This window comes from Tripterygium wilfordii, chromosome 13 (genome assembly GCF_013401445.1).
Source record: "Tripterygium wilfordii isolate XIE 37 chromosome 13, ASM1340144v1, whole genome shotgun sequence".
NCBI classification, from domain to species: domain Eukaryota; kingdom Viridiplantae; phylum Streptophyta; class Magnoliopsida; order Celastrales; family Celastraceae; genus Tripterygium; species Tripterygium wilfordii.
The window spans coordinates 12,942,516-12,967,981 of record NC_052244.1 but is presented as its reverse complement, the minus strand read 5'-3'; the positions used below and the strand labels follow the sequence as shown (position 1 = coordinate 12,967,981).

General features: G+C 37.7%; 1 protein-coding gene and 1 long non-coding RNA gene across 5 annotated transcripts; both read left to right on the top strand.

The window, feature by feature from the left end:
• The first annotated feature begins 286 nt into the window (after positions 1-286).
• Positions 287-25,150, top strand: LOC120011821. 4 transcript variants are annotated; one of them, XM_038862943.1, is made up of 36 exons: positions 290-757; positions 872-959; positions 1,534-3,749; positions 4,067-4,181; positions 5,473-6,348; positions 6,725-6,968; positions 7,047-7,489; positions 7,671-7,794; positions 7,881-8,005; positions 8,358-9,022; positions 9,147-9,264; positions 9,350-9,466; positions 10,516-10,610; positions 11,393-11,544; positions 12,240-12,295; positions 12,388-12,601; positions 13,313-13,711; positions 13,784-14,061; positions 14,237-14,322; positions 14,422-14,508; positions 14,671-14,932; positions 15,043-15,450; positions 15,526-15,622; positions 16,932-17,245; positions 17,812-17,928; positions 18,025-18,192; positions 18,324-18,452; positions 19,418-19,507; positions 19,665-19,771; positions 19,860-20,008; positions 22,219-22,301; positions 22,382-22,477; positions 22,587-22,709; positions 23,103-23,186; positions 23,455-23,595; positions 24,574-25,150. In XM_038862943.1, the coding sequence occupies exons 1-36, from the start codon at positions 468-470 to the stop codon at positions 24,907-24,909; spliced, it is 9,492 nt and encodes a 3,163-aa protein (XP_038718871.1). In that variant the 5' UTR covers positions 290-467; the 3' UTR covers positions 24,910-25,150. The 4 variants fall into 4 exon arrangements, with proteins under 4 accessions (XP_038718875.1, XP_038718872.1, XP_038718874.1 ...); XM_038862944.1 differs by lacking the exons at positions 22,219-22,301; positions 22,382-22,477; positions 22,587-22,709; ... (1 more) ...; positions 23,455-23,595; positions 24,574-25,150 and adding an exon at positions 20,133-20,280 and having other exon boundaries at positions 288-757; XM_038862946.1 differs by lacking the exons at positions 19,860-20,008; positions 22,219-22,301; positions 22,382-22,477; ... (2 more) ...; positions 23,455-23,595; positions 24,574-25,150 and having other exon boundaries at positions 288-757; positions 19,418-19,554; positions 19,665-19,768.
• Positions 20,347-21,129, top strand: LOC120011822. Its single transcript, XR_005471128.1, has 2 exons — positions 20,347-20,514; positions 20,695-21,129. It is a non-coding gene; the product is annotated as an uncharacterized LOC120011822 (long non-coding RNA).
• Positions 25,151-25,466: the final 316 nt, after the last annotated feature.

Here is a 25,466-nt window from a genome sequence, read left to right as displayed (position 1 = left end):
CGAGTTCAAATCCCCCACCAAACTTCACAAAAAAAAGAAAAGAAAAGGTAAGGTCGATTAGAAGTTTGGAAGCAAAATGCTGATGGGTTATTCAAATTCAATGCCAGGAAGATCCCCTGCGCAAATCGCAGATCATTGTTTTATTAAAAGCAGGATTGAGAAAAACTATTACGTGGGCTGGGAAGGGAATATGGGCCGGGAAGTGGGCTGCAAGGCCCATGAAAACCCAATCACCTCCAAAGCCCGCAGGGGACGCGTGTTATCGGTGCTAGAAGTATCTTTTGTCGGTTAACTTTCCCGCTCTTGCACTTAATCTCTTTATCTCTTTTAGGAAATCCTCTTCATAGATTTCCAATTTCGTTAGGGTTTTGTTTGTCGAGCGAGATCTCCGATCAGAATCTACGAATGTTAACCTTACGATAGCGCACACCACATGTTCCCTAGATTGGAAGCTGCTAATTCTGAACATGGTATTCAACATAATTCACTCCGCCGTCTATCGGAGACTCGTGTCTCTGCTGCAGCCGTTGCTGGAAGAGGAGCCGGAGCTTGAATTGAACCTAGGGTTTATTAATTCTTATGCGACTGCCAGGAATCTGAGGTTCAACACTTCAGCTCTCAACGGCCTCTTCGAGGAGCCTGCTCGATTCTCCCTGGTAGAACTCACTGTCGAGGAATTTACCGTTCACTTCTCTAACTGGTCTTTCCCTGCCTTTTCAATTGATGTCGTCGGCGTTAATGTCACGATAGAAGCTGTGTGAGTCTTTCTCCCTCATTCACTCTCCCCCTTCCCCCCTCCCCCTCCTTTCTACACACATATACTTGCGTTGTGAAATTCTGTGATTGATTTTCACTCTCTGCATAATGTAAGGGAGTCATCGAAGGAGGAGAGAAGGGAAAGGAACTCAAGTGATGCTGCGGATTTGATGAAGAAGACTCTCAGCGAGATTGATCCCGAGGTTTGTCTGTCCCACTGCTTTTGGTTTGGTGGTTTAGGGAATTTCGGTTATTTGGAAACAAGGCCAAAGTGGATTTGTAAAACTATTATTCTCTTTGGACAGTTCTTTGTGTTCTCTCGTACCATTGATTGAAGATAGTGCTAACATGATGATGGGCACACTACACTTGTCTCTCAAAACATGCATGGAGTTGCTATTTCATGCATTGGAAAAAGATCTGCCAATGGGTTTGAGAGGGCAAAAAAAGTCCTCGCTAATGCATTATAGCGAGCATGTTTTCCTGGCATAAAACGCCTTATAAAAGAAAATTGTGTTCGACATCCTTTTATATTTCAGCCATTTTCTTTCTTTTTTAGGTTTGCATATGACATGAAATAATATGTCATAGCCAAGACTTAGAAATTTGGGTATGCCATAAGGCAGAGGTAGTTCTAATTGAAGTAAGATGAAAGAAAATTGTTTAAGATGATATTGACGTATAGAAATGTTTCCTATCTGATTTTGCTACACTCGTGTTTACATATCTGATAAGTTCGATTTGACTATACAGCTAAGTGACTTTTTATGATCTCAGGGTGGGTTGCTGCATGACATTCTTGAAAGGATCTTGGCTACTGGCACTACAAAAAATTGGTTCAAAACCTCTTTTTGGACTCTTATTCTTAACCATTGCTATTTACAGATGCTGAATATTACTATTAAAATGCGGTTCCCCATAGATGAATCGTCTGCGTGTTTCTGGGATATTAAGGAGCTTAAAGCAAAGTCCCAGGATTTTGCGAATGGATGTCTTTTTGGAGGTCTTGCTGCTTCCCTTTTCCTGCCTTTGAAAGAGAGTTTGTTCGTTATAGACTGTACTGGTTTTGAATTTGGCTATGCAAAGAAAAATTACATGAAACATGTGCTGGCTTCAAGGGATCTGTTCACTTGCATTAAGTTGAATGATCTTCAACCTGGAAATTATGGTCTTCACGTGCCAGAGTTGGACTTGTCTTTTTCTCCAGAGGATCTTTCTGTTTTGACGTCATTTGTTAAACTAACATCCAAAGAAGTCAAGTTTGCTAGAAGTGGGAGACAGCTATGGAAGCTAGCTGCAAACAGAATGGGCTGTGTTACCAGATTGACGTTGCATAAATTAGTTGGTATGATTTGTCTATGGTTACGCTATGTTCATGCTTACCAGGATTTACTATCACTTGTTGGTTATTCTTCGGTACCCTTGTTACAAAAATCGACTGTTAAGATGTCACGTGACAGAAAGAATTTCAGTGCTGCCAAACATAAATGGGATGTGTTTTCTAATATTGAGAAAGAGCTGCCTGCTGAATCTATTGCACAGGCACGGCGAGTAGCAAGACATAGAGCTGTGACGAATATTCAAAATAACGAGGACAACTATGAGGAATTCATTTCCAAGAGCTACTTCGAAGTTATCTGCACAATCCTTCTGCCACTAGTATATATGTGGAAAGTTATTTGCCTAGTATTCCGCTCAATTTTGCGCTGTATACTTTCAAAAATATATTCTGCTCAAGAGCCGAAATTTGGTAAATTATTTGGAGTCTTTTCCGAGTCATGTCAACAACATTGCTTTTTGAACCTCGGTAGATTTTCAATCACCCTATCCCCTCCAAACACAGGTCAGAATGCCAATGAAGAAGTGAGGTCACATACTCAGATCTCAGATTCCAGTTTCTTTTCGTTCCGCCTTTCAATTGATCCAATAATGTTAACATATGTTGAAGAAAATTTCGAACAGTCCCTATCTATTTCCTTTGGGCAAATGAATGTTAGTTCTTCTTCTGTTACGGAAGCTTTTAACTTGGAGAGCGGTTCCAAGAAGAGACAACAGAAAAGGAGAGGCAACAATTTTAAAACCATTTTATGGGGTGAGCCTGCAGAAAGGTTTCCTTCACAAACTAGTGAAGGTAATGGCGCTGGTCATTCTGAAGGTACTCATGTCCCCTTTCTTAAAGATAATCTGGAAGATATGTGGCTGAGATGGGAAAGAGCTTGCTTAAAATTAAAAAATAGTGGCATGGAGTATTCTGTTCTTCCATTCTTTCTCTGTGAGGTTAAAAACTCTTTGACCCATCCCGAATTTGACAATACAGATTCTGGCTTTTGCAAATGCATTTTGACTCTGGGGAAATTAAATTTAGCTTTGGAACGTTCATCAATACTATCAATTGCTCTTCTTGCTGGGCAGATACAGCATTCTCTAGATTGGACTAAGTGTTATGGTAGGGCAAGTGTTCTTTCACATCCTCCTCAATCCCCTGAGGATCAGAAAGGAATCGGTTGGGATATGCAACACGACCTATATGCCAATCAAATGAAGATGGCTTTTCTTAGAATGCTTCCTGAGAAACATATTCAATTTTGCATGTTCGTGGTTGGTCCCTGCATCCAAATGTCAATGGGAAAGGCTAGGTTTAGTGGTGGGAATGAAGACGAGAATAATGTAATCCATCAGAGTGATTTTCACCTTGTATTTGATGTCCACAATGTCGAAGTTGTTATTCAACCCACTTCAAAATCTGGTTTTAAATCGTCTATTGGGTCCAGGGAATATTATGATGCTGGATCAGATTGTTTCAGGTTGCAAGAACCAGAGATAATTCATATTCCTAAATCAGACAATGAAAAATACTCATCTCAGGGGTGGATTTCACTTTTGTTTTACCTAAGAACCAATGGTTTAGATGCTTACAGTGGGGTTTCAGCTGATAGAAGACAGAGCCATTTTTTTGAAATGAAGCCATTAAGCATCCAGTTGTCATCCTTCAGGTAGACATTTTATCTTTTATTTAAGTGTTGATTTATTTATTTGGAAATTATCTTTATTATTTTCAAGATCTTTTTGCTGTATTTGGTCTCTTCATTTTGCTCTGTTCAGTTTTATATGCTCATGTTTCTTTTGAAATGCTTGCTGCACTTCTATCAGTTTTCCTTGCCTTTCGTTTGACAAATTTTTGTCGTGGAATGGCTGAAGGTGAAAATTGCTACTGGTTGCCTTCTCTATGCAATCACGCGTAATTGGACAAAAGTGAAAAAATTGCTGACAGAATTACATTGCTTTTTTCTGATGGGTGTAAATATTGCAGGGAGTATGCACATTCGTTTTGCTCAACTGTTATTGCTTATTCAGCTGCTTTGTTTGGAACGGCTATGGGATTCACTTTTATATCATATATGGATGAGTTGTATGGTTCCCTTCAGGTGACTAGTTTTTTTTTGGTACACCCGATTGTTTTGTTGTATTACTTTTTTTTCTTCAAGTTGAGATTCATAATTCATTTTTTTCCCTCCTTTTCCTTATGGTGCTTGTTGGCAATTATTTATCTTGTGTTTGTTACTATGGAAAACGTTTTGCAGAAACTATTTCCACATATTCCTGGGTTTGGGGCAATGGAGGATTTTGAGCCGACGGTATTCCATTGTATGGCCACCTGTAAAATGTTAAACCGGTGTTCGAAAAAATATTGAAAGACTATTTCTTCACTTTCAAAGCAGAATTCTTTGTTCTGGCCCCTGTTGCTCAACTCTTTTTTTTTTTGATGGTATATTTCATTGATGCACCAAGAAGGTGCAAGAAAGGAACTACAAGGAGGCTAAACTGAGAGCCTCAAATGAGTTGTTACGTGAGATTTGAAGCCATAACTTCAACCAAGTAAAACACCATCATCCCCCGCCTCCATCATTTCCTTCCTCACACCCTCTCTTCCCCCTTTTAACTTTGCTGTGTCACTGCCCTGTGCTCTCTCCATATGCCCTTCTTAGCAGGACCAATGCCAGGGTTTGATAAAAAATTTTCAGGTGCTGAGTGCTTATATGATATATCTCTCTTAAAACTAAAAACTGTTCCCCTTAAAAAATAAGCATATGCAGAATGTGGTAGCTATTATTTCTTTGTTGATTTCATAATACCTCTTATGTCATTTCTAGATCTGTTGTGACTTTCGAATTCGGAATCATATTTTACCGCCAAGGGAAGGCAGGACGACACTTCTGGAACTCTGGGCATATCCTCTTTCTAATCATTATCTACTGTACTATATATACTCTATAGAAAAAATTATTGAACCCAGTGCACATGGATTTCACTTTCTATGGTACTTGGGTTCTTTTATTTGTTTCTTTGTTTGCAGTGCTGGTTTACAAATAAAAGGATGAGGCTCACCTGTTTAGAAAATCTAACAGACTAACATAACACCACCTTATTTTTGGGCTTTTGACTAGAATACTCAAAATATTGTTACATGTTTCAATGCAGATATCATTTTTGACATAAGAAAAAGGGTTAAGTTGCTGTTGTTGTTGTTTTAGCAACTTATGTTGTGTTATTAAAATTACAATTTTTTGCACTAAAAATAACCTTTTGGTGAACTGGAAAAGTTTTAAAGATGGATTATTGCTGCTTTTCTTAAGCATTTACTTATGTTTTCCCCACACTGCATGTGTTTTTTTCACGTTCTTCCATGAACAGATAACATATTTTCCTTTTCCCCAGGTGGTTGCGGGTTTATTTTCTGATACTTTTGATGCTCTTCATAAGTTTGATTCAACTGGTTATGTACCCTCTGAAGAGTTAACAAGACCAAGTATGTTCACAGAACCTGCCAAGGACGAGAGGAGCGCCATAAAAGAACCCTTGATCAGTCATAGCACACTTTTTTCTATCAATGGCAGCTTGAAGCTCAAGTCAGCAGATGTAATTCTTCATAAGTCAAAAATAAGCATAAAGGTGGAACGTACGGAAGATTATGATGCATTGACTGGGAAAAACTTGGTGGCTGGGGATGATTGGCCTAGCTGTGGAATGTGGGTTTCTGTGGAACAAACATGTGCTGAGTTATCTATAGGAGAAGGGAAAATGGAAATTCTGCTTCATTCTTCGGGAATTCAGTCTGTAATTTTTAGAGATGAGGACCATATGGGAAAGAGTTTTGATCACTCCGTGATAAAAGTTTTGCTGCGGCAGTCCCATAATTGCTTGTATGAAATATCTCTTTCTTGTTGCACCATTACTGTGTCTGCATGTTTGGTTTCCCCTCCTAATGTCTCATCATCTGGGAGTTTGAGCAACATACTTGGTATTTCAACTTCTCAGGGTAGTACATCAGATGTGGTGGAGAATTTCCCTTTGATAACTCAATCTGAAAATTCGCCAGCTCTGTTGTCTAGCTTTGTTCATCAGATAGGATTTGCCTCCAATACCTCGTCACTAGCTACAGATTACTGGATGCTTGTTAATGTTACATTGGGTGAAGTTTTCGCGGCAAGCTGCTTGCTAAAAAATGTTCTGCTTGGAGCACATCAAACTAATAAGCTTCTGTCATCACTTTCTGTTAGGCGGAATTTTCAGTCAATCTCATGGCAAATCAAGGTGCTAATCCATGGATTTGAGAGACTAATATATGTTTTTACGTATTTTTCCATGTTTCTAGCACAAATATAGCATCGTCATCATCATAATCAAAAGCTTTATCCCAAACATGTTGTGGTTGGCTACAAGAATCCATATGAAAAATGAGGGAGAATGATGAAATTCTCTTTCGCAATTCATTCCTCTGAAAAGCTGCACTCTCAACCAATTCTATAGTCCGTTGATGCTAATACATTTTCCAGAATTTTTTTTACTTCATATGCAATGCCAAGTGATTGTCTTTTTCTTTGCTAATATTATGTGTATTACTTCTGACCTGTTCTATTCGCAAATACTTTGATTTCAAATGCTGATGATCGATGATGCAAATGGGCAGGGTGGTTTTCTTTTCCTTGAAGTCACAGCTTTGGCAATATTCCGTCAATTTTTGACCGCCTATCTTCTCCGAATAACAGATCTTTTATCTGCAGTAAGATCAGCTGCTAAACACACTCAAAAAACTGGTGGTCAGGGCCAAGAGGCATTAAATAAAACTGGCCAAGCCACTTGGGAACTCCTTGAAAATTTAAATGTGGATGTATCTCAATTTTCCTTTGTGCTACTTGGACAAGGAGAATCTGGTATGTACACCTTTTTTTGTGTCTAATTGTATACATATACATGCCCGTTTTATGTAAATAATGAGTTAGATTTTCCAGGTGGTGTTGTTGAACTTGTGGCTGAGGTAGATGGTCACATTAATCTAGAATCAACTGAAGTGGGCAGGAAATTTATATTTGACCTTTCTCGCTTGTCAATATGTTCTCAAGCCCTCCCAGAAGAAGTGGGAGTTGAGATTCAAATGCCACAATTTTCTTCTGTTGCATCCAATGAATTGTCACCTCATTCTGCATCTGGAGTTAAAGATAGGAGTGAAGTAGTTAATGATGGAAGTTCCACAGGTCATGAAGAAAAATATCCTCTGAAAAACTGTACTTCTGAGGTCTCTCACTCAAGTGATCGGAATCATCTCTTGAAACATTTGGGTGCATCCATAGTCGTTGAGCAACCCAAGAGTGATCATCTGGTCATAAATCAGGTTTGGGTTGGCAGTGGTTCTGTCTCAGGTTTTGACACGATTCTTTCTCTGTCTGAAATACGGGTATGCTATATTTTTCCCTGTTTCTGTTTATGCTCTGTGTTATAGGTCTAATGTTGTTCAGTTTAAACTATATACTCCTGACGCTTTATCTTTTAGGTCAATAAAGAATCTGTGTATCTTATTTTTGGTGTATAATATCAACAATTCCTCGTCCTTCTTCTAACCTCCTGTACAACAACAGATGTTTTTGTCCATCGTTTCCTTTTTCGCCAAGGCTTCTGGCAAAGATAATACCAGTCAAGTGAAAAAACGACAGTTGCCTAGTAACGAAAGAATTGACAGTTCAAAAGATGTAGTTCCTAATGGTACTTTCCTTCTTTTAGTAATGCAAATACACTTCTTGCTAAGATTTATGATAACATGGCCTACGCGTCACTTGTGGTATTTGTAGGAGCACTTGTTGTGATTCAAGATGTGCACCAACACATGTACTTTACAGTTGAAGGTGAAGCAAATAACTATAGTCTGGTTGGTTCTGTTCACTATTCTCTTGCGGGGGAAAAGGCTCTTTTCAGGGTAAGAAATTTTTGTTATTCTCATTTCACAGTGCGCGCAAGGTCAACCTGTGTCAAGGGCCTACAATTTATTTCTCCTAGGTTAATTCATCAAGCCAGAGCTATTTTCCCAATCTCACTGACTTTTACATAAATTACTTAAAGAAATAATTTTGATAAAAGAAAAATGCATTCCAATATAGTAAATTACATAAGAACCGATCTTTTATGGATGAAGATGTCAGAGGTCTAGACTAGTGTGAGAAATAATCAATCTCCTCTTCTTGTTTCTCTGTTATTTAGGATGGTTATTAACCACTCCTGAAGATATGACTGATTTTGTGCTCTATAACCTGTGCTCAACTTATGGATAGGTCAAGCATCACACTCAAAGGATATGGAAGTCCTCAGTTTTGTGGTTCTCCTTGTCGTCATTGTATGCTAAGAGTGCTTCTGGTGAGCCACTGCGATTGAACTGTCATCCAGGATCAGGCTTTCTTTACATTTCTGGCACTGATGACAGTGGCCGGTCACTTTGGAGGATTCTTTCCTGTGAGACTGAAGGTTACAAGGGTGATATCAACTGGGAGCCATACAACCAATGGATTAAAGACACTTTCTACCTCGTTAACAAGAAGAATGATTGTGCCGTTGCTTTTGTAGATGGGATTCCGGAGTTTGTTAAGAAGCCTGGGCACCCTTTCAAGTTTAAAGTGTTTAATGACCTTACTCAGTTTCATGATCTTGTAATGCCATGTAGGCATTCTGCTAGGGCTTCTCGAACAGGCATGCATTTCAGTGGTGAGAATGAAGACAGGAACTCTGGACAGATGGGAACTCTCCTTTGTGTTGAGATTTCCATTGACAATGTTGCTCTAACTATTGTTGATGAGTTTTCAGATACAAGGGAGAGGTTTCCTCTCCTTCGTGGTTCCATCAGTGATATACAACTTCATGTTCAAATCCTCTCTACTAAAACCAGGATTGTAAGCACATCAAGGGTTTTGCTCAATTATTTTGATTCCCAGATAAACATGTGGTGAGTACCTTCTCTGAATAGAATGGTATGCCTCATTCTTTTCTCTTGTCACTCGCATTTTCATCAAATGAATTCTTATTAGATAAAATTTTTAACAGTTTGCCTTTTCTTGATGGCATTGTAGGAGAGAACTTGTTCACCCAGTTGAATTCTGTTTATTCTACCGTTATAGATTCCAAGTTCATGGTTCACAAGTTGATTTGCGTGGAGTACCATTACACTTTTATTGCAGGAGTAAAGGGGTCAGGATATTTGTACTTCAGTTGATAGTCTCTTCAAATATATTCTCTCTCTGATAAATTATGTACTTTGGTGGCATATTGGCAGCTGGACATATCAATAACTGAGCTTTCGTTGGACGTACTTCTCTTCACTATTGGGAAATTAAATTTGGCTGGTCCATTTTCAGTGAAAAGCTCCAAGATTCTGGCTAATTGCTGCAAGGTCCCCCCCCCTCTCTCTCTCTCTCCAGCACAAACGCATGAATAAAATCACATAAGTTATAATTCTTTATTGAAATTAGTTGGTAGGATACACTTAGCCATAATGAACTAGTCTAGTGTTTGGATTAATGAAATGAATCATGATGACAATAGATAACTTTCGCATAACTGGAATTGTTGGTCTAGATAGATTTGATAGTGTTATTGCATGTGAGCTATGCTTGTATTTGAAATGTTATGATCTTTTTTTCCCCTCTTAGGCAGGTGATATAACTGACACTGCTTATGATGAAATTATCTAATAATGATTAATAGCTAGCCTTTCAGGGAAAATAAATTATCTGCTGAATATATAGTAATATCTGTCGGTTATGAATGACTTACCTGGCTGTAGTTGTTAAAGATGACAATTCAAGCTGCTCTAGAAAGTCTCATGCAGGTCTGACCAGCTAATGTAAAGTTTATCTTTGTTTCTTGGAGATTATATATTTTGAGGATGACTCAATTCTTTATTTACCGAAGGATTCAAAAAATATAACTTCATACCCTACGATGAATTTTGACATGAGTCAGTTACTGAAGAACTGGAAGAAGGAATTGTATCTAGAAGAACTCCAAGTTAGGAAATGCAATAAGGGAGTTCATTGAGTTGTAGACCAGAGAATGATTCCTGTAAATTTGTGACACTGATGAATGTGTAATGATTTGAATTGATTGCATTTTCTTTGCAAGTTCAAGGACTTGATCAAGATTGAAAGATGAATAACTATTTGATCAAGATTGAAAGATGAGTGAACTATTTGTTTGCAGGACTTGCCTTAATTAAAATAAATGAAAGTTACAGGGGGCTCTAATGTTCTACATGAGAAGAAATTTCTATCTGTAGTATATATATCTCACAAACGGACATATGATAATCAATAAGCCTGAAAGTGCATGTTTTACTTCCATTGCATCTTTTCTTCTCTGTCCCCGTATGCCCTATTCCCAAAAGGAGAGATCCTCCTTTTGTTTTAAAGATATTGTGGTAATAATTCCTGAATGTGGCAGGTGGAAAATCAGTCAGGCCTTAACCTTCTTTGTTATATTGATGATAAGCAAAGCGTAACAATATCCAGAAACCAGTCCGCTTCAATATCTTTAAGGTACCTTTGTGAAACAGGAACCTAAACTAAGTTATCCTTGTGTTTTAACATAACTTGTATAGCCATGCGGATTTAAAGTTTGAGCAGCAGTACCATCTGTACTCTTGGAACAAAGATTGTATAATATACTTTACTTTCTTTGGTAAATTGCATGCATAGCCAGCTGAAATTATAATACTGCTGTGTTTCAAGGTATAGAGCTGATTGTCACTCTTAGAATATACAGTTCTGGTTACTATGTGATTTAGTGGTTCTACAATTGTCCATGCTATGCACTTGTCTGTTGGCCATGTTTGTCACCCACCCCTTCCTTTTTTCATGGAAGGAATACGAAATTTTCTCAGAGTAAAAGAATTCGTGAATGGAGTATCTTAATCTGCCTATGTTAGAACTTGATAGAGGATTTGTTTAGTTTGCCTCAGCATCAAGAATTGTAATATTAATTTGTCTTTGTGAGTCGAGGAAGAAAAAGGCAAAAACTGGTGGTAGAAAAAAGAAGAAGAAATACTGTAGCATAAGAAAATAGGAGTGCAATTATGCATTTTTGAACATACTCCTTTTATCTTTTCCTCTGGATAACACTAGTTGCATTAATGCATAACATGCATCAGTGGCCTCCCCCCCTTCTCTGTTTGAAAGGTGTAGTAACTTGAGCAAATATATTACAAACTTGCAGATGTGCTCATATGCATCCACGCGTGCACAGTGCAGTCTTATGGACTTATGTATATGGGCACTGTATAGATATTGATAAGTTAATATTCTTTTTTCATTTAATTAAGGAACTCAGTTTCAGCAAAACGACCTGAAGACACCACATCAGCTGTGATGATCAAACTTTCTGACCTTGGATCTCTTTCTACTTCTGCAATCCAACTTTCTCTTTTAGAAGCTCGGGCACTTGCATGGAGAACACGCATAATGTCACTTCAGGGTATGCGTTATCTATTTTTGTTTCTATGCATATCGTCAGATGGCTTTGTGTCATCTCTTACTTGAATATTAAGATCTTTGGTGCCCTACTTCTGGCGGTTTTGAACCTTTTGAATTTGACGTGTATCTATTTGTCAGATGAAAGAAAGGTTTTTTTTAACACATCTAAAATGTGGACTAAGTGTTTCGAACATTGTGAAGGCTAAGTACTTAAGTGTATCAAATTGTTAAAGTCAATTAGATGTCAAGACTTCATAGTAAGACCTTTAATAAAGCTGGATGGTTATGGCTTGTTTCTTCTATTTAGTTGAAGGGCTAGGGTTTTAGAGTTACTAAAGGTGATTGTAAGTAGCGTCTTTTTGCATTTACGTATAGTTATCGTTAATATTATATTATATTATATTATCTTAGTTTTATTCCTGTTTATTGCCTGGATTTCTTCTCATTGTCACATGAAAAATGAATTTGTATAACTGTTAGCAACCGAACATAATCCCTTGTCTGGTTTGAAGTCTTAATAGTTGTAGCATACCCTGTCTTAGTTCTATATATCTGCTTTGGTTTTATCGGAACTTCCAAGGAAAATATTCTCCACTTTAGGTTAGCTTCTTAATTTGTACTTTCTTTATCTGGAGGTTTCAGAAGAATGTACTACATTTATGTTGGTTACAAAATCTTCTTTTCATCCTTCCATAGGTTCAGGAACGTATCCTGGGCCATTTGTTGTGGTTGACATTTTAAGGAAATATGAGGTTTGTGCTCAACATCACTCTTGATTCTTGAATTCATTATCAAAGATGCTTAAAGTTCTGTAGAATGTTTCTCCATTTGTGAGTTTTTGCAGGATGTTTTGTCAATTGTGGTTTCTCCTCTAATAAGAATACATAATGAAACCAAATTTTCAATGGAGCTGAGATTTCGAAGACCTGAACAAAATGGAGATGCTGTTGCATCTGTGTCCCTGAAAGCTGGGGATACGATTGATGATTCCATGGCAACATTTGGTGCAATTGGTTTGTCAGGAGGATTAAAGAAGGCGTTGTTGTCTTTAAGTGTTGGTATGCGTTCACTCTGATTTTGGATATAATCAAATCCAAATAGGTTCTTATCAATAACACATCCTTCCCTCCTACTTTCCTGTGCTTTTTAGTCTTCTTCTCACTGATTTTATCAATTATTTTCTCTTGTTTTGTTGTTCCCTTTCGCGTTTTTGCACTTACTTTAAAAAGCCATTTTGCAGTGAGCAATGTTATCACTGTTCTAAGGCATATATCATATATATGTTGCCACTGAACATTTAACTCTTGAATGTTGTGATTCAAAAATTGATGTGAGGACAAGAATGAAATAATAGTGCCTGATTTTGTTTGTTAGAGTGGATGGGGAGAATCTTTTTTGAACTTAAATTCTGCATAAATGGTAACATTGGGATGACACTAATTTGTCAATCTAGTCTTCCCTTTTCTTGGGAGGGGGGAGGCCTGCCAAGATGACAATGGAATCCTTCTGCTGAGGCTGGAATCATCATGATAATCATTACTGTTTACAGGCAGGATTTCTTTTATTCTCAGTGGATAAGTTAACTTTCATGATAATCGTGATTGTTTGTATACTATCTTTAGCTGCGACCTTCCTTCCATTTCAATTACAATTTACCATATGCCTTTTGTCTTAAAGTAAAGGAAGTAAATGCATTTTTTTTTCCTTTTTGGCTGAGCTGTTTAATGTATCCTGCAATAGCTTAAGATTTGTTGTTTGGTGAATTGTAGGTAACTTCTTGTTTTCCTTTAGACCTGAAATTAAGGATGGCTTATTCAATTCAGTGGAATGGTCTGATGAACTTAAAGGTGGAAAGGCTGTTCGTATATCTGGAATTCTTGATAAACTAAGCTATGAAGTTCGAAGGGCTTTATCTGGTGAATCTGTGAAACATTCATTGAGCACAGCGCATTGTACCCTAAAATCTAAAGCTGGAAATGACACAAACATGCATTTTCTGATTCAGAGCACTCAGAGAAATGTGCCTATGGTGCAACCTGATAAGTCTGGCAATAGGATTGAAAGTTCACCGATTGCATTACAAGAGCAAAGGGAAATTTTTCTTCTTCCAACAGTACGTGTGTCCAATTTGTTGCGCTCAGATATATATGTGGTTCTTACTGAGACAGGTAAGCCTAGAAAGTTTTAAAAGATTATAATTCTTGTGGCATATAATTGTCATGACCTCAATCTTGGTGCAGATGTGTCGGCCACAATTTCCAGTGATGATGCTAGGAATCAGGCTGTCATGGCATATGGATCAACTGTTGATTTTTATGCTAATCCTGCCATGCTGTATTTCACTGTTACTCTAACTGCTTTTAGTTCAAGCTGTAAACCAGTGAGCAGTGGTGATTGGGTCAAGAAGTTGGGTAAACGCAAAAGTGATGTCAGCTATTTGGATATTGATCTAGATTTTGGTGGTGGAAAGTATTTTGCTTCTTTAAGATTGTCTCGTGGGGAAAGGGGCTTACTTGAGGTTGTTATGAATTGCCGTGCTTGCTGCAAGCAACTTTTTACTTATTGTCAGTTTGTCACTATAACACATCTCATAACATAGGTTTTTGGTTACCTAGGATTTCATGCATTCTATTATTCTTATTCCGTAACTTCTCAGCACCTCATTGAAAAGATTAACAGTGTATTTTGTGCAGGCTGCTATCTATACACCATACTCCTTAAAGAATGAAACTGATCTATTCCTGTATATCTTTGCACCTAATCAAAGGCCCCTATCTAGGTACTTGATAAATTAATCTGACAGCAGCAAATAAAGTGTGTGAAATGATACACTCCACGTCATTAGCATATTTGCTTGACAGCAAGAAAATTTTTTCAGGGATGAGGCAGAGAAAATTGGTTCTAGCATTCCTCCTGAGCTGGGGTTATATTTACCCCCCGAGTCGGCTAGAACATGGTTCTTAAAGTAAGAGATTTTTTTTTCAAATGTCATGTGAAAATGTAAAGTTCTGATAACTCGTTTCCATTATGATTGAAAAATCCAAAGTTTATAAACCTCGTTGCTGGTGCAAAATCTGGCTTGACTTTTTCTCTCTTGTTGTTGGCTTCTTGTGTTCTCTGATGCTAGATCCCACAAGGTACTGCTCAAACTCTTGGATGACCGTGCATTTGAAACAAGATTAGACTTGGATGCTCTGTCAGGTCTCACAGAGATTAGCTTAGAAATAGATGAAGGATCTGAAGGTAGATACGTTACAAAACTTGGCATGTCTCTGGAGCCAATATTAAGTAAAGTGATGGTGCCTTCGCAAACAGTAACTATGGTCCCAAGGCATGTTGTACTCAACGAGTCAGTGGAAAGCATCATTGTTCGTCAATGTTATTTGCAGGTGCTCGCAGTTCACCAGTTCTATATGTCTTATTTTCTTTCAGACATGTTTGATGTTCACTTTTTCTTCTACTGTTGTCTCTTTGACATATTTAACTCTTTTTTTTGAAGGATGAAATGTCAAGCATGATATCCATTGGCAGTAAACAGGGAAAAACACTGCGGCTTCAAGATGGAATTAACAAGAGGAGAGAATTCAGTTTATTTGAGAATCTTATTAGAAAGCATAGAAATGATGGTGATAGTTCCCTAATATACATACAATTTCGATGGAATGAGTCTGACTTTGGTTGGTCAGGGCCAGTTTGCATTGCTTCGTTGGGCCATTTTTTCTTGAAATTCAGAAGACAACCAAATGAAATGAAAGCATTAGAGAGTAGCAAAACAGAATTTGCTGCCGTGCATGTGGTAGAAGAAGGTTCCACACTTGTTGTGCACTTCCACAAACCGCCAAATATCAGTCTACCTTACAGAATTGAGAATCACCTGAATGATGTCTCTCTCACATTTTATCAAAAGGTTCAGTTACTCCTTTTCCTTATTTATCATTACTTCGGGGGCTGTGATTTTAATGATCATTGGGTAAGTTTTCAGGATTCAGCAGAGCAGGAGGTGCTTAGGTCGGGAAATACAGTATTCTATGCCTGGGATGATATGAATCTTCCACGTAAATTGGTTGTCCTAATTAATGGTAATTGGTGGCACATTTATTTCTGCATGTTCTATTGCTTCTATTAGCCTCTTATGTTATATTCCCTAAGCAGAGTGCACTGGCCAAGCTTACTACTGATATATGAAACATGTCATCATCCCATATTACTATGGCTTTATTCTTAATTCATTTTCTTACCTCTTTACTTCTTTATCTACTAAAATGTGTATTTTAGCTTTATAATGTGTTTCTGATGTAAACAAAAACAAAGAATCTTAATGCAATTTGGTTTGGAATCTTGCTTGCAATTGAGAATAGTGCCTTCAGTGTGATGTTGCCCTGAGAGATTCTGATACAAATTTCAGCATGGTTTATCATCATTATCAACGTCAAAGTCTTTACCCCAAACAATGTTGGGGTGGTGAATATATGAGAAATTAGTGAAAGTTTTTAAGATAATATCGTGACGTGGAGAATTCTTTGTTGGGCATGGATCATGGTGCCTCTTTCATTGTCTTGCCTGTTCTTTATTTGGGTTTGATCAGAGGGAGGGCTAACCATCCGCAGTGAATATCAATAGAAGATGGTGTGAATTTCTGTGTATATATATTATTTTTGTGAAACATATAGACACAGAATTTTATCCAGAGAACTATGTAGCCTAATATGTCATATGTTGAGAAGAAATTTGTTGTAACGCTGAGAATAAATGTAAATTCTCTTTGGGTTTGATTGCACTGGGAGGGTTGTTTGTAACAAAAATTTCTGCTTCCGTTTCTAAAATGTTATTGGCTAGGTATTAGGGGTCATAGACTTATATATTTAATTAACACCTTCTCCACCAACTCGTGCTATTGTGTTTCTGAAAGTCTGGTTTTCCAGGAACATGGTTATTTTATTTTCATATCATGCGTGTTCTTACTACAAAATAATGAGTTAAATGGGGATGGCGTTCTACACTCTTCTATGGCCATTGATCAGTAATCACTATAAACTCCCCTTTGTCTAGAGATGCAAGTAAATAACTCTCTTTTTTCTTTTATTTTTTTTAAATCACTAAAACTTTATTTTCATATGCATAAAAATAAATTTAGATACTTTAGAAGATTTGAAGTTTCTTACTAAGGGTCTAAATATTTATTTTGCTGCGCACGCCTTAAGATCAGAATGGAGTATAGAGACACTTCACCAGGTCATGTTATGTTTGACATGACTTGATGTCTGTTAGTGACTTAGTGTTTACATTACATGGCCACTAACAATCCTTAATCCAATAAAAGGTTCAGTAGATTCATTTTTATCAATATTCTGAAATTGCTTACATTTAGTTGTTTTCATTTGTGTGTAGGTATGAACTTCTTACGTGAAATTAACTTGGATAAGGTGCGGTCCTGGAAATCCTTCCTGAAACGTAATCAGAAGCTGGGGATAGCATCACATTTACTTCTGGAAAAGAAAGTCAGAGACCACGGTACAAACCAATTTGACAGCTCAAATGTGGCAAGGGTAGGTTATGAAGTATATGCAGAAGGTACCACACGAGTTTTACGAATTTGTGAGTTTTCAGATATTCAAAAAGGAGATAAAGGCTTTCAATCTTTTGCAAAGTTTGAACTGAGGGTACCACATCTTGGATTCCACCTGCTTGAACATGCAAAGCAGGTCAGTCACAATTTAACTTCATACGTTGCTCACTGGAAAAAGAAGACAGTGTAATAAAAGGAACTTTATACATGGTTCATTGACCAGTTGTACATGCACTATGGAAAAGCATCTTCAAATTTCCTTTTCAAAGATTTAACTATTGAGTATTTGATATTTATTACAACATTATTGTTGAATATCCCACATCGATTGGGAAAAGGGCTGGTGTGTGGTTTAAATGAGGGTTTCCTCCAACTTCTTAATAGGCCTTTTAAGGGGTTGGACAAGGGGCCCAATATGTTAACAATTATAAAGTACATCAATGACCTACGATGAACTAAATTTTATTAGCGTATTTTTAACTAAATTGCTTAATAATTTTCATACCCTTTTTGTTTTTCGCGTGATTTGCAATTAAACTCCTGATGGAAGGCCCTTATTTAATTGTTCAAATCTAGTCATTCTTCAAAGTTTGTATCTTCTGCATGATTGCCTTGCCTGAAAAAGAGTAGAGGCTTGCATCTGGTATAAAATGATTGATGTGGAGGTAATCATCTTTGTTTAGTTGTTATAATTTTCTGTAGGATGCCAATGAGTCTGAAGAATCATACTATGCACCAATTGTTAGTGCTAGGCTCGGAGATATCACTCTGGATTCCTTGTTCACTGATCATCAGATATATAACAAGATTGATGTGGAGGTAACAAATGGCTAGAATTCTGGAAGGTCTTGGTATAAGGTGCATAGTTTTGTTTATAAAATCATTCTAATTGTGTTCTGCTTTTACGTGATGCAGTCAATAAATATAAATCCAAAATGGAAAGGAGCTCCCTTTGCATCGATGCTTCGAAGACGTCAATTAGACAGCAACAATTCTAATGCTTGCATGCTGAAATTTGTCTTTATTTTACTCTCAACCAACTCCAATGTCAGACAAGTTAAATTCTCATCCATTGCTCTGCAGGTATGATCAGGCTGCTCATCCCAAGCTTCATTTGCCCTACACTGCTCTCTCTCTCTCTCCCTCTCTCCCTCTCAGTGATGCAATAACCACAGCAGCTTTGACTTTTAATTTGGTCTTATGGTGTTATGCAGCCAGTTGATTTGAACCTTGATGAGGAAACTCTAATGAAGATTGCTTCGTTTTGGAGAACATCACTGGGGGACTCAAATTCTCCAAGCCAACAATACTACTTCGATCATTTTGAGGTCCTCCCAGTAAAGGTTTGATACTTTTTGTTCTTTTAATCAGTGTTTTTAAAGGCGTTTTCAAAACGCGTTCTGAAGCGCGTTTTGAGACGTTTTGCATTGAAAACTTCTTGAGGCGTATGAATTAAACGGTTCATTATATGCGTACGCCTTTCTATCGGAAAGGCAACTGAAAATGCGAGGCGTCGGAGACGCGCCTTTCACAGAATTGTAGGTGAAACTACATCGTTTCATATGAATTTGAGATTTGAGGCAAAACAAAATCGACCAACTTCGACCCATCTCGAAACCCATCTTGCGCATCTGGTCGACAATCCCGACTGCGACCCATCTCGAAACCCATCTTACGCCACATATGATCGTCGATCCCGACTGTGACCAACTTCTATTTTGTTTAAACCCATCTTGCTTGCAGAAAATAAATCTCGTCATTCGGAAACCAAACAAATCAACGGAAAGTGATAAACCTCTTCACCATCTTCGTAGTTCTTGCTCCTCCATAGACTGGTTCTCCTAGAAGCTTTTTTGATGCTTAGGTTTGTATGAAGAAGACGATACCTGGACTATGAGCTGGCAGTCACTTGCTTTGGTAAAGTTATCTCCCTATACACACCGTTTTACATGGTCAAGATTGACTTGTAGGCTTGGAGCTTAATGAAATGGAGCGTTCTATTGGAGCGATACATATATATTATTGTAACATTATTTACACTATTTAAATAACTTTATATATCATCCAGGTATTATTTCCATCCCAATTTTCTATTATATTTATATATTTCTAATATAAAAAATATTTTCCTGAAAAACTTACGCCTCAACGCATCAATACTTACGCCTCACCTTGAAGAGACGATAACGCATCGCCTTACGTTTTCGCATTTGAAAACACTGCTTTTAAGTATATATTGTCTTGATAGTTGTCATCTCACTTTTATATTTAGTCAGAAACTGATCAGTTTTTCTATTTGTATGTATAGATTATTGCTAAATTCCTTCCCGTGGACTCGTATTTAAGTTATAATTCTGCTCAGGAGACTCTAAGGTCATTACTACACAGTGTGGTGAAGGTGTGATACACTCTTTCTCGGCAAAATTTTCATCTTAATTAACAAAGGTCAATATTGTATTTATCACAAATTTTGAAAAAAGAAGAAGAAAATTAAAAGGGAAAAGGTCAATGTGATCTCACTTTATTATTTGTTTCCTTTTATTGTACTACTGTAGGTCCCTCCTGTAAAGAATATGGTTGTAGAGCTCAATGGAGTACTGGTTACTCATGCTTTAATAACAATTCATGAATTATGTATCAGATGCGCACGACATTATTCATGGTAAGCTTAATTTGCTTTTTCCCTTGCAATATATTCTGATCTATATGTGTCTAGGAATCCATGCCAAAAGAGATGACTTTTTATCCAGGTATGCAATGAGGGCTATCTATATAGCAAAGGGAAGTCCATTGCTTCCACCAGCTTTTGCATCCATTTTTGATGACCTGGCTTCATCTTCTCTCGATGTCTTTTTTGACCCTTCCCGCAGTTTGTTGAATCTACCAGGATTCACATTAGGTATTTTTCCTGCATAGCTTGTTCTCTCTCCCCCCCCCCCCCCCCTTCAGGCCCCTTTGTTGCATATAATTTTTCAATATATGCTGATTAATCATGTATGCTGCATTTGTGCCTTTCCTGTCAGCAATCTAGTTTTAGAGAAGCTGTTTAGTAGAGCCATTTGGTGTATGAGGCGTCTTTATCATTTCAAGAAGAAAATATTTTGCATCCTTGCTTGTCAGCTTTCTACTTTAGAGAAGCGCTTTAGTAGAGCTAGTTGGTGTTGCATCTTGAGTGTCCATGTGTGTTCGACTTTGGGTGGACAGCTGGATCATTAACTGCCTTTACACTTGTAAGAAATCACTGAAAGCCACGCTTTGATGTACCTCTCGTTATGTGCTTTTGAAGATCTGGATATCAATTTTATGTGGGGCGTTCTTGGGTTTTCAATTAGACCTTGAGGTCTGCTTGAATAATGATATACCATGTCACTACATTGGCTTTCTACTTGACTTCAGGTGTTATATGTAAGCTTATAATGGCTTTTTCAAAATCTGTCTCTTTGACCTGAATCCTTTCTCTACATTCTAAATTCTGCATGAACCACTCCCATCAAGCCACATCCTCTCCCCTTTTGTTTCTCTTTGACTGGAGAAGCAATCCTGCCAGACTTCCTGACCCATTATCTTTGTGGGTGTATGCTGCAGTTATTCCCTTAGTCTTCTCCAGCAATGGAGAATGGGTAAACAGCTGAGGTGAGATTAATGATGACAATAATGGATGGGGAAGGCATTAGTCTGGGTATCATTATCCTCTAGCAGGGCTAGTCACTAGTGGTCCTGACATGGTGGTTGCTGCTGCTGTTGGTGGTGGGGAGTTGCGGTGCATGGACATTACCAATTAATTTGGGAGTTGTCATATGAACTTCAATTCCATCCCTCTTTTTTTTTTCCTTAATAACTTGAAAGACCGAAAGGAATGCGGTTGTGGCAGTTCATTACAATGTCCTTTGACTTGCATGAAGTCTGCAATTTGTGCAAGAGATGTCTATTGCATGACCGTTAAAAAATCACTATCAATGTCGTAACATATCTTCATAGCCACATTGTTGTAATTGTGAATAGAAGGTCTTACACTCACAACAGTGAGAGTTGTTTATTTATAGCATTAGAGACAAACCCTAATGGTATTACATCAAGTGGGCTGGGCCCAGTACTAATATATTCTAACACTCTCCCTCAAGCCTGGAGCATATATATTTATCATGCCCAGCTTGTTACAAATGTACTCAACTCGACTCCCAGCTAAGTTGATCCTTTGTGCTTACATGCTTCAGAAAGATATCACCTGATTCGAGTTTTTCTCTAACAAAGCGACAGTCAACTTCGATGTGTTTTGTACGTTCATGAAACACTGGATTAGCCGCAATATGCATAGCTGATTGACTATCACACCATAATTTAGCAGGTCCAGAAACTGAAACTCCCACCTCCTCGAGAAATTGCCGTAAATAAGTCACATCACTCGTGACATGAGCAAGCGCCCGATATTCTGACTCAGCGCTAGAACGTGCAACAACATGCTGCTTTTTACTCTTCCAAGACACCAAATTTCCACCAACAAATACACAGTAACCTGTAGTGGACTTCCTATCATAAGGAGATCCAGCCCAATCTGCATCCGAAAATCCCTCAATAGAAAATCCATCAAACCCCTCAACAGAAAAACCATCAATGGATAATTTTTCACCTTGCTTATATCCGTGATTACTATAAAGCAAACCCCTACTCGGATGAGCTTTAATATATCTCAGGATATGGGACACAGCCTCCCAATGAGGTACTCGAGGGCTAGATAGAAATTGACTTACAACACTCACAGAAAATGCAATATCTGGTCGAGTGACCGCTAGGTAATTCAACTTACCCGCCAACCGTCTATAACGATCAGGATCCGCTTCGATACCATGTTGTAATTGTGAATAGAAGGTCTTACACTCACAACCGTGAGAGTTGTTTATTTATAGCATCCGAGACAAACCCTAATGGTATTACATCAAGTGGGCTGGGCCCAATACTAATATATTCTAGCACACATAATTAGAAACATTTCAATTGGTACTTTCTTATTGCTACTTTTCTGTCTGTTGTTTTACTTGACTCCTAGTTGTGATGTTCTTGCCTGTATCATGTGTTTGTGGACTTGAGTGCTATTTTGGCATTACTGGACAGGTACCTTCAAATTCATCAGTAGAGGCATTCATGGCAAGGGTTTATCAGGGACAAAGCGTTACTTTGGTGACTTGGGAAAAACTGTAAGTTATAAGGATTTTCAGTTAAAGGCATGATCACTATCTTACTTACCAATGCTCTTAATTACCCCATGGCTCTGTAGCTGCAAGCAGCGGGATCTAATGTATTGTTTGCCGCTGTCACTGAAGTATCAGACACTGTTTTGAGGAGAGCAGAAACAAGTGGCTTTGATGGAATGGTATTCATTTTAGAATTTAAAGTATTTGATAGCTTTTCCATGACAGTTCTTGTGAGATCTGAGTGTTGGCATATGGTCGTTGACTACTTGACTGTTAATTATTGTCAAGTTGAGTGGTTTTCGTCAAGGAATATTGAAATTGGCTATGGAACCATCACTTCTGGGGACTGCTCTGATGGAAGGTGGCCCAGATAGAAAGATCAAGCTTGATCGAAGTCCTGGAGTTGATGAGGTAATTAGTTATATGTAGGCCAATTCTTTCAACAGACCTCCATATTCCATAATGTGGATGGTAGGCAACTTGTTCTGTTGATTGTGTGTCCCCTTGAGTAAATTTGAGAATGATCGACTTGAATTGGATTACATCAGACATGCTATGATTTCTGCTTTCATAGTACAACGAGCATTTGTTGCTGTGTAATATAGATGAGATTGAGGTATCAATATCATTCAGATTCATTTATGTTTAGATATGTTTTATAGCTGCTAACGGCTCATTTAATCTTGTCATTGATTTTGTTTACGGATTCAGATATCAGTTTTTGATTGTTTTCAGAATAGTTGGCCCTACAATTAATTTGTATATGAAATTGTTTACTTATTGATAATGTTTGCAATACTGCAGTTGTACATCGAAGGCTACCTGCAAGCTATGTTGGATGCATTGTATAGACAAGAATATCTGAGAGTCAGAGTCATAGATGATCAGGTAACAGCTCAAGGGAATGAGAGAGAAAAGTTCAAATAATATCTTGTGAGCTCTTACATGCATGAAATCGTAGAGCATATATTTCATTTTATTTGTCAAGACTCATCTATCAATGTGTGATATTAGTGGATACTTGAAATTTAGACATCCTGTTGTGATTGAGTTCCTGTCTGTTCAAAAGCTACCCTTAATAGAGAATGCAAACTATGCTTTGATAACTACTTATATTTACTATTTTTTATTTTAATAACATAATATTTGCATATAGGTTTTCCTCAAGAATCTACCCCCAAACAGTGCTCTAATAGACGAGATCATGGATCGTGTGAAGGGATTCCTGGTAAGCAAGGCATTGTTGAAAGGAGATTCTTCAACTTCCCATCCTTTACACCATCTGCGAGGAGAAAATGTAAGTATTCATTCCATTTTGTGAGCTCCCTTTTCTCCCTTCCTTCTTCCTTCCAAGTGAGGTGATTCCCTATAAATAGTTTGAAATATAATTTACTGAATGATTCGGAAAAGTGATGAGATATCAATATTTCATCTACTAATCTGCGGGCTATTAATGACATCATTGAAGATGTTTTGAGAGCTTGAATTTGTGCATAAATATACTTGTGTCAAAGTTAACAAGACAATTCCATGTATGGGCCAACTTACTGGCCATATGGGCCGCTTCTGGGCATTGGGCTGGAAGCATTCCAACTCATGCTTAATAAGGGCCCACCATCATGCCAATATATATGGTTATAGAATGTAGACTATAAATTATATATCAGCTGATCATAGTATGTTTCTGCAAGTACTGAGCCTCGGCATGGGCAGAAAATGTCTCTTTGCTTGCAGCACTAGAATTGTAAGCCAAATGGCTACCATCTAGGACCCGTCTTTAAATTTAGGTTTGAATCTTTTACTGAGTTGAAAATGTGGTGGTTGGATATCTTGGGAACTGGAAACAAAATAAGAAGCCACATTTTCCCATGATTACCGGTTCATTATCTGTTCCGTCTATTTCTGCTTTCAACATGCTTAAGCATTGATCTCTATCGGGTTGTGTCACCTTTTAGGATGTGAAGCGTTTTGCTTTCTGTTTCCTTTCCCCGTATTATATGAAATTGAACATGTAGCTAAACCCGTCTACAGGATTTACTTGTAAAACTTTTTGCCACCTTTTATCCTGGATGACACATGTTCATTTGGCGCTGCCGCCCTGTTCAACTCATAGGATCACGTCAAATCTCTGTGTGCCTGGAAGCAAATGGATCACTTGACTATATATCATTTTCATTGCATATCTATGTTAAGCATTGAGATATTGCTTATTGTCAAGTGACATGCTAGTTGACCCCTTCTCAATGAGAACCACTGCTATAATCTTTTACTGCAGGAATGGAAACTTGTACCAACGGTGCTGACACTGTTTGAACACCTTTTTGTGAGTTTTACTATCCGCAAGCTTAGACAACAAACTAGCAAACTAGTGGCTAGAATCAAATGGGACAAAAGAACTGAGGATGACAATTCTAAAGCCATTGTCCCTGCTCAACCTCCTGGGGAGCACAAGGTGAACTTTATTTGGAAATGGGGTATTGGAAAGTTTGTTCTATCAGGTGTTCTTGCATATATTGATGGAAGGTTATGCCGTCGTATTCCTAATACTGTGGCACGAAGAATTGTAAGCGGCTTTGTGCTTAGTTTTCTGGACAAGAATGACAATGAATAAATTTTAGTGTATGATCATTCTGTACCTTTTTAGTTAGTTTTTTTTTTTTTTTCCTGCACCTTTTTAGTTTGTTTACGTTGGATATACTACCCACCCACTCCCCAACCCCCAAAAAGAGCCCTAGAAAAAAAAAAGAAAAGAAAATAAGAGAAGGGCTGATAAAAGACCGATAATGGTGTATTTGGTCAAATAAAGATCCGACCACAAAAGAAAATCAAAACAAGCTTTTCTTTCAGTAGTATTTGTATGGGTCATATTATCATAACCACCTTTTATTTTGCATAGCTTTTGTAACTACTGCCACAAGCCTATCCTGCTTGAATGCCTTCAACATAATTTTTGCAGTTAATCTATCACCATGCGTCAGGTGACATTAGTTGTCCGTTGGTTGGTTCTGCAATGGTTTCTTATTTGTCGGGCCAACAAAAATGTTGGCTCGTTTCCATCTCTATTACATAAAAAGTCAAGTCAAAGACGTATTCTAATACAGCTACACCAGCAAAACACATCTTTCAGTATAACCACATCAACAAAACATAAATTTCTATACAATTTCT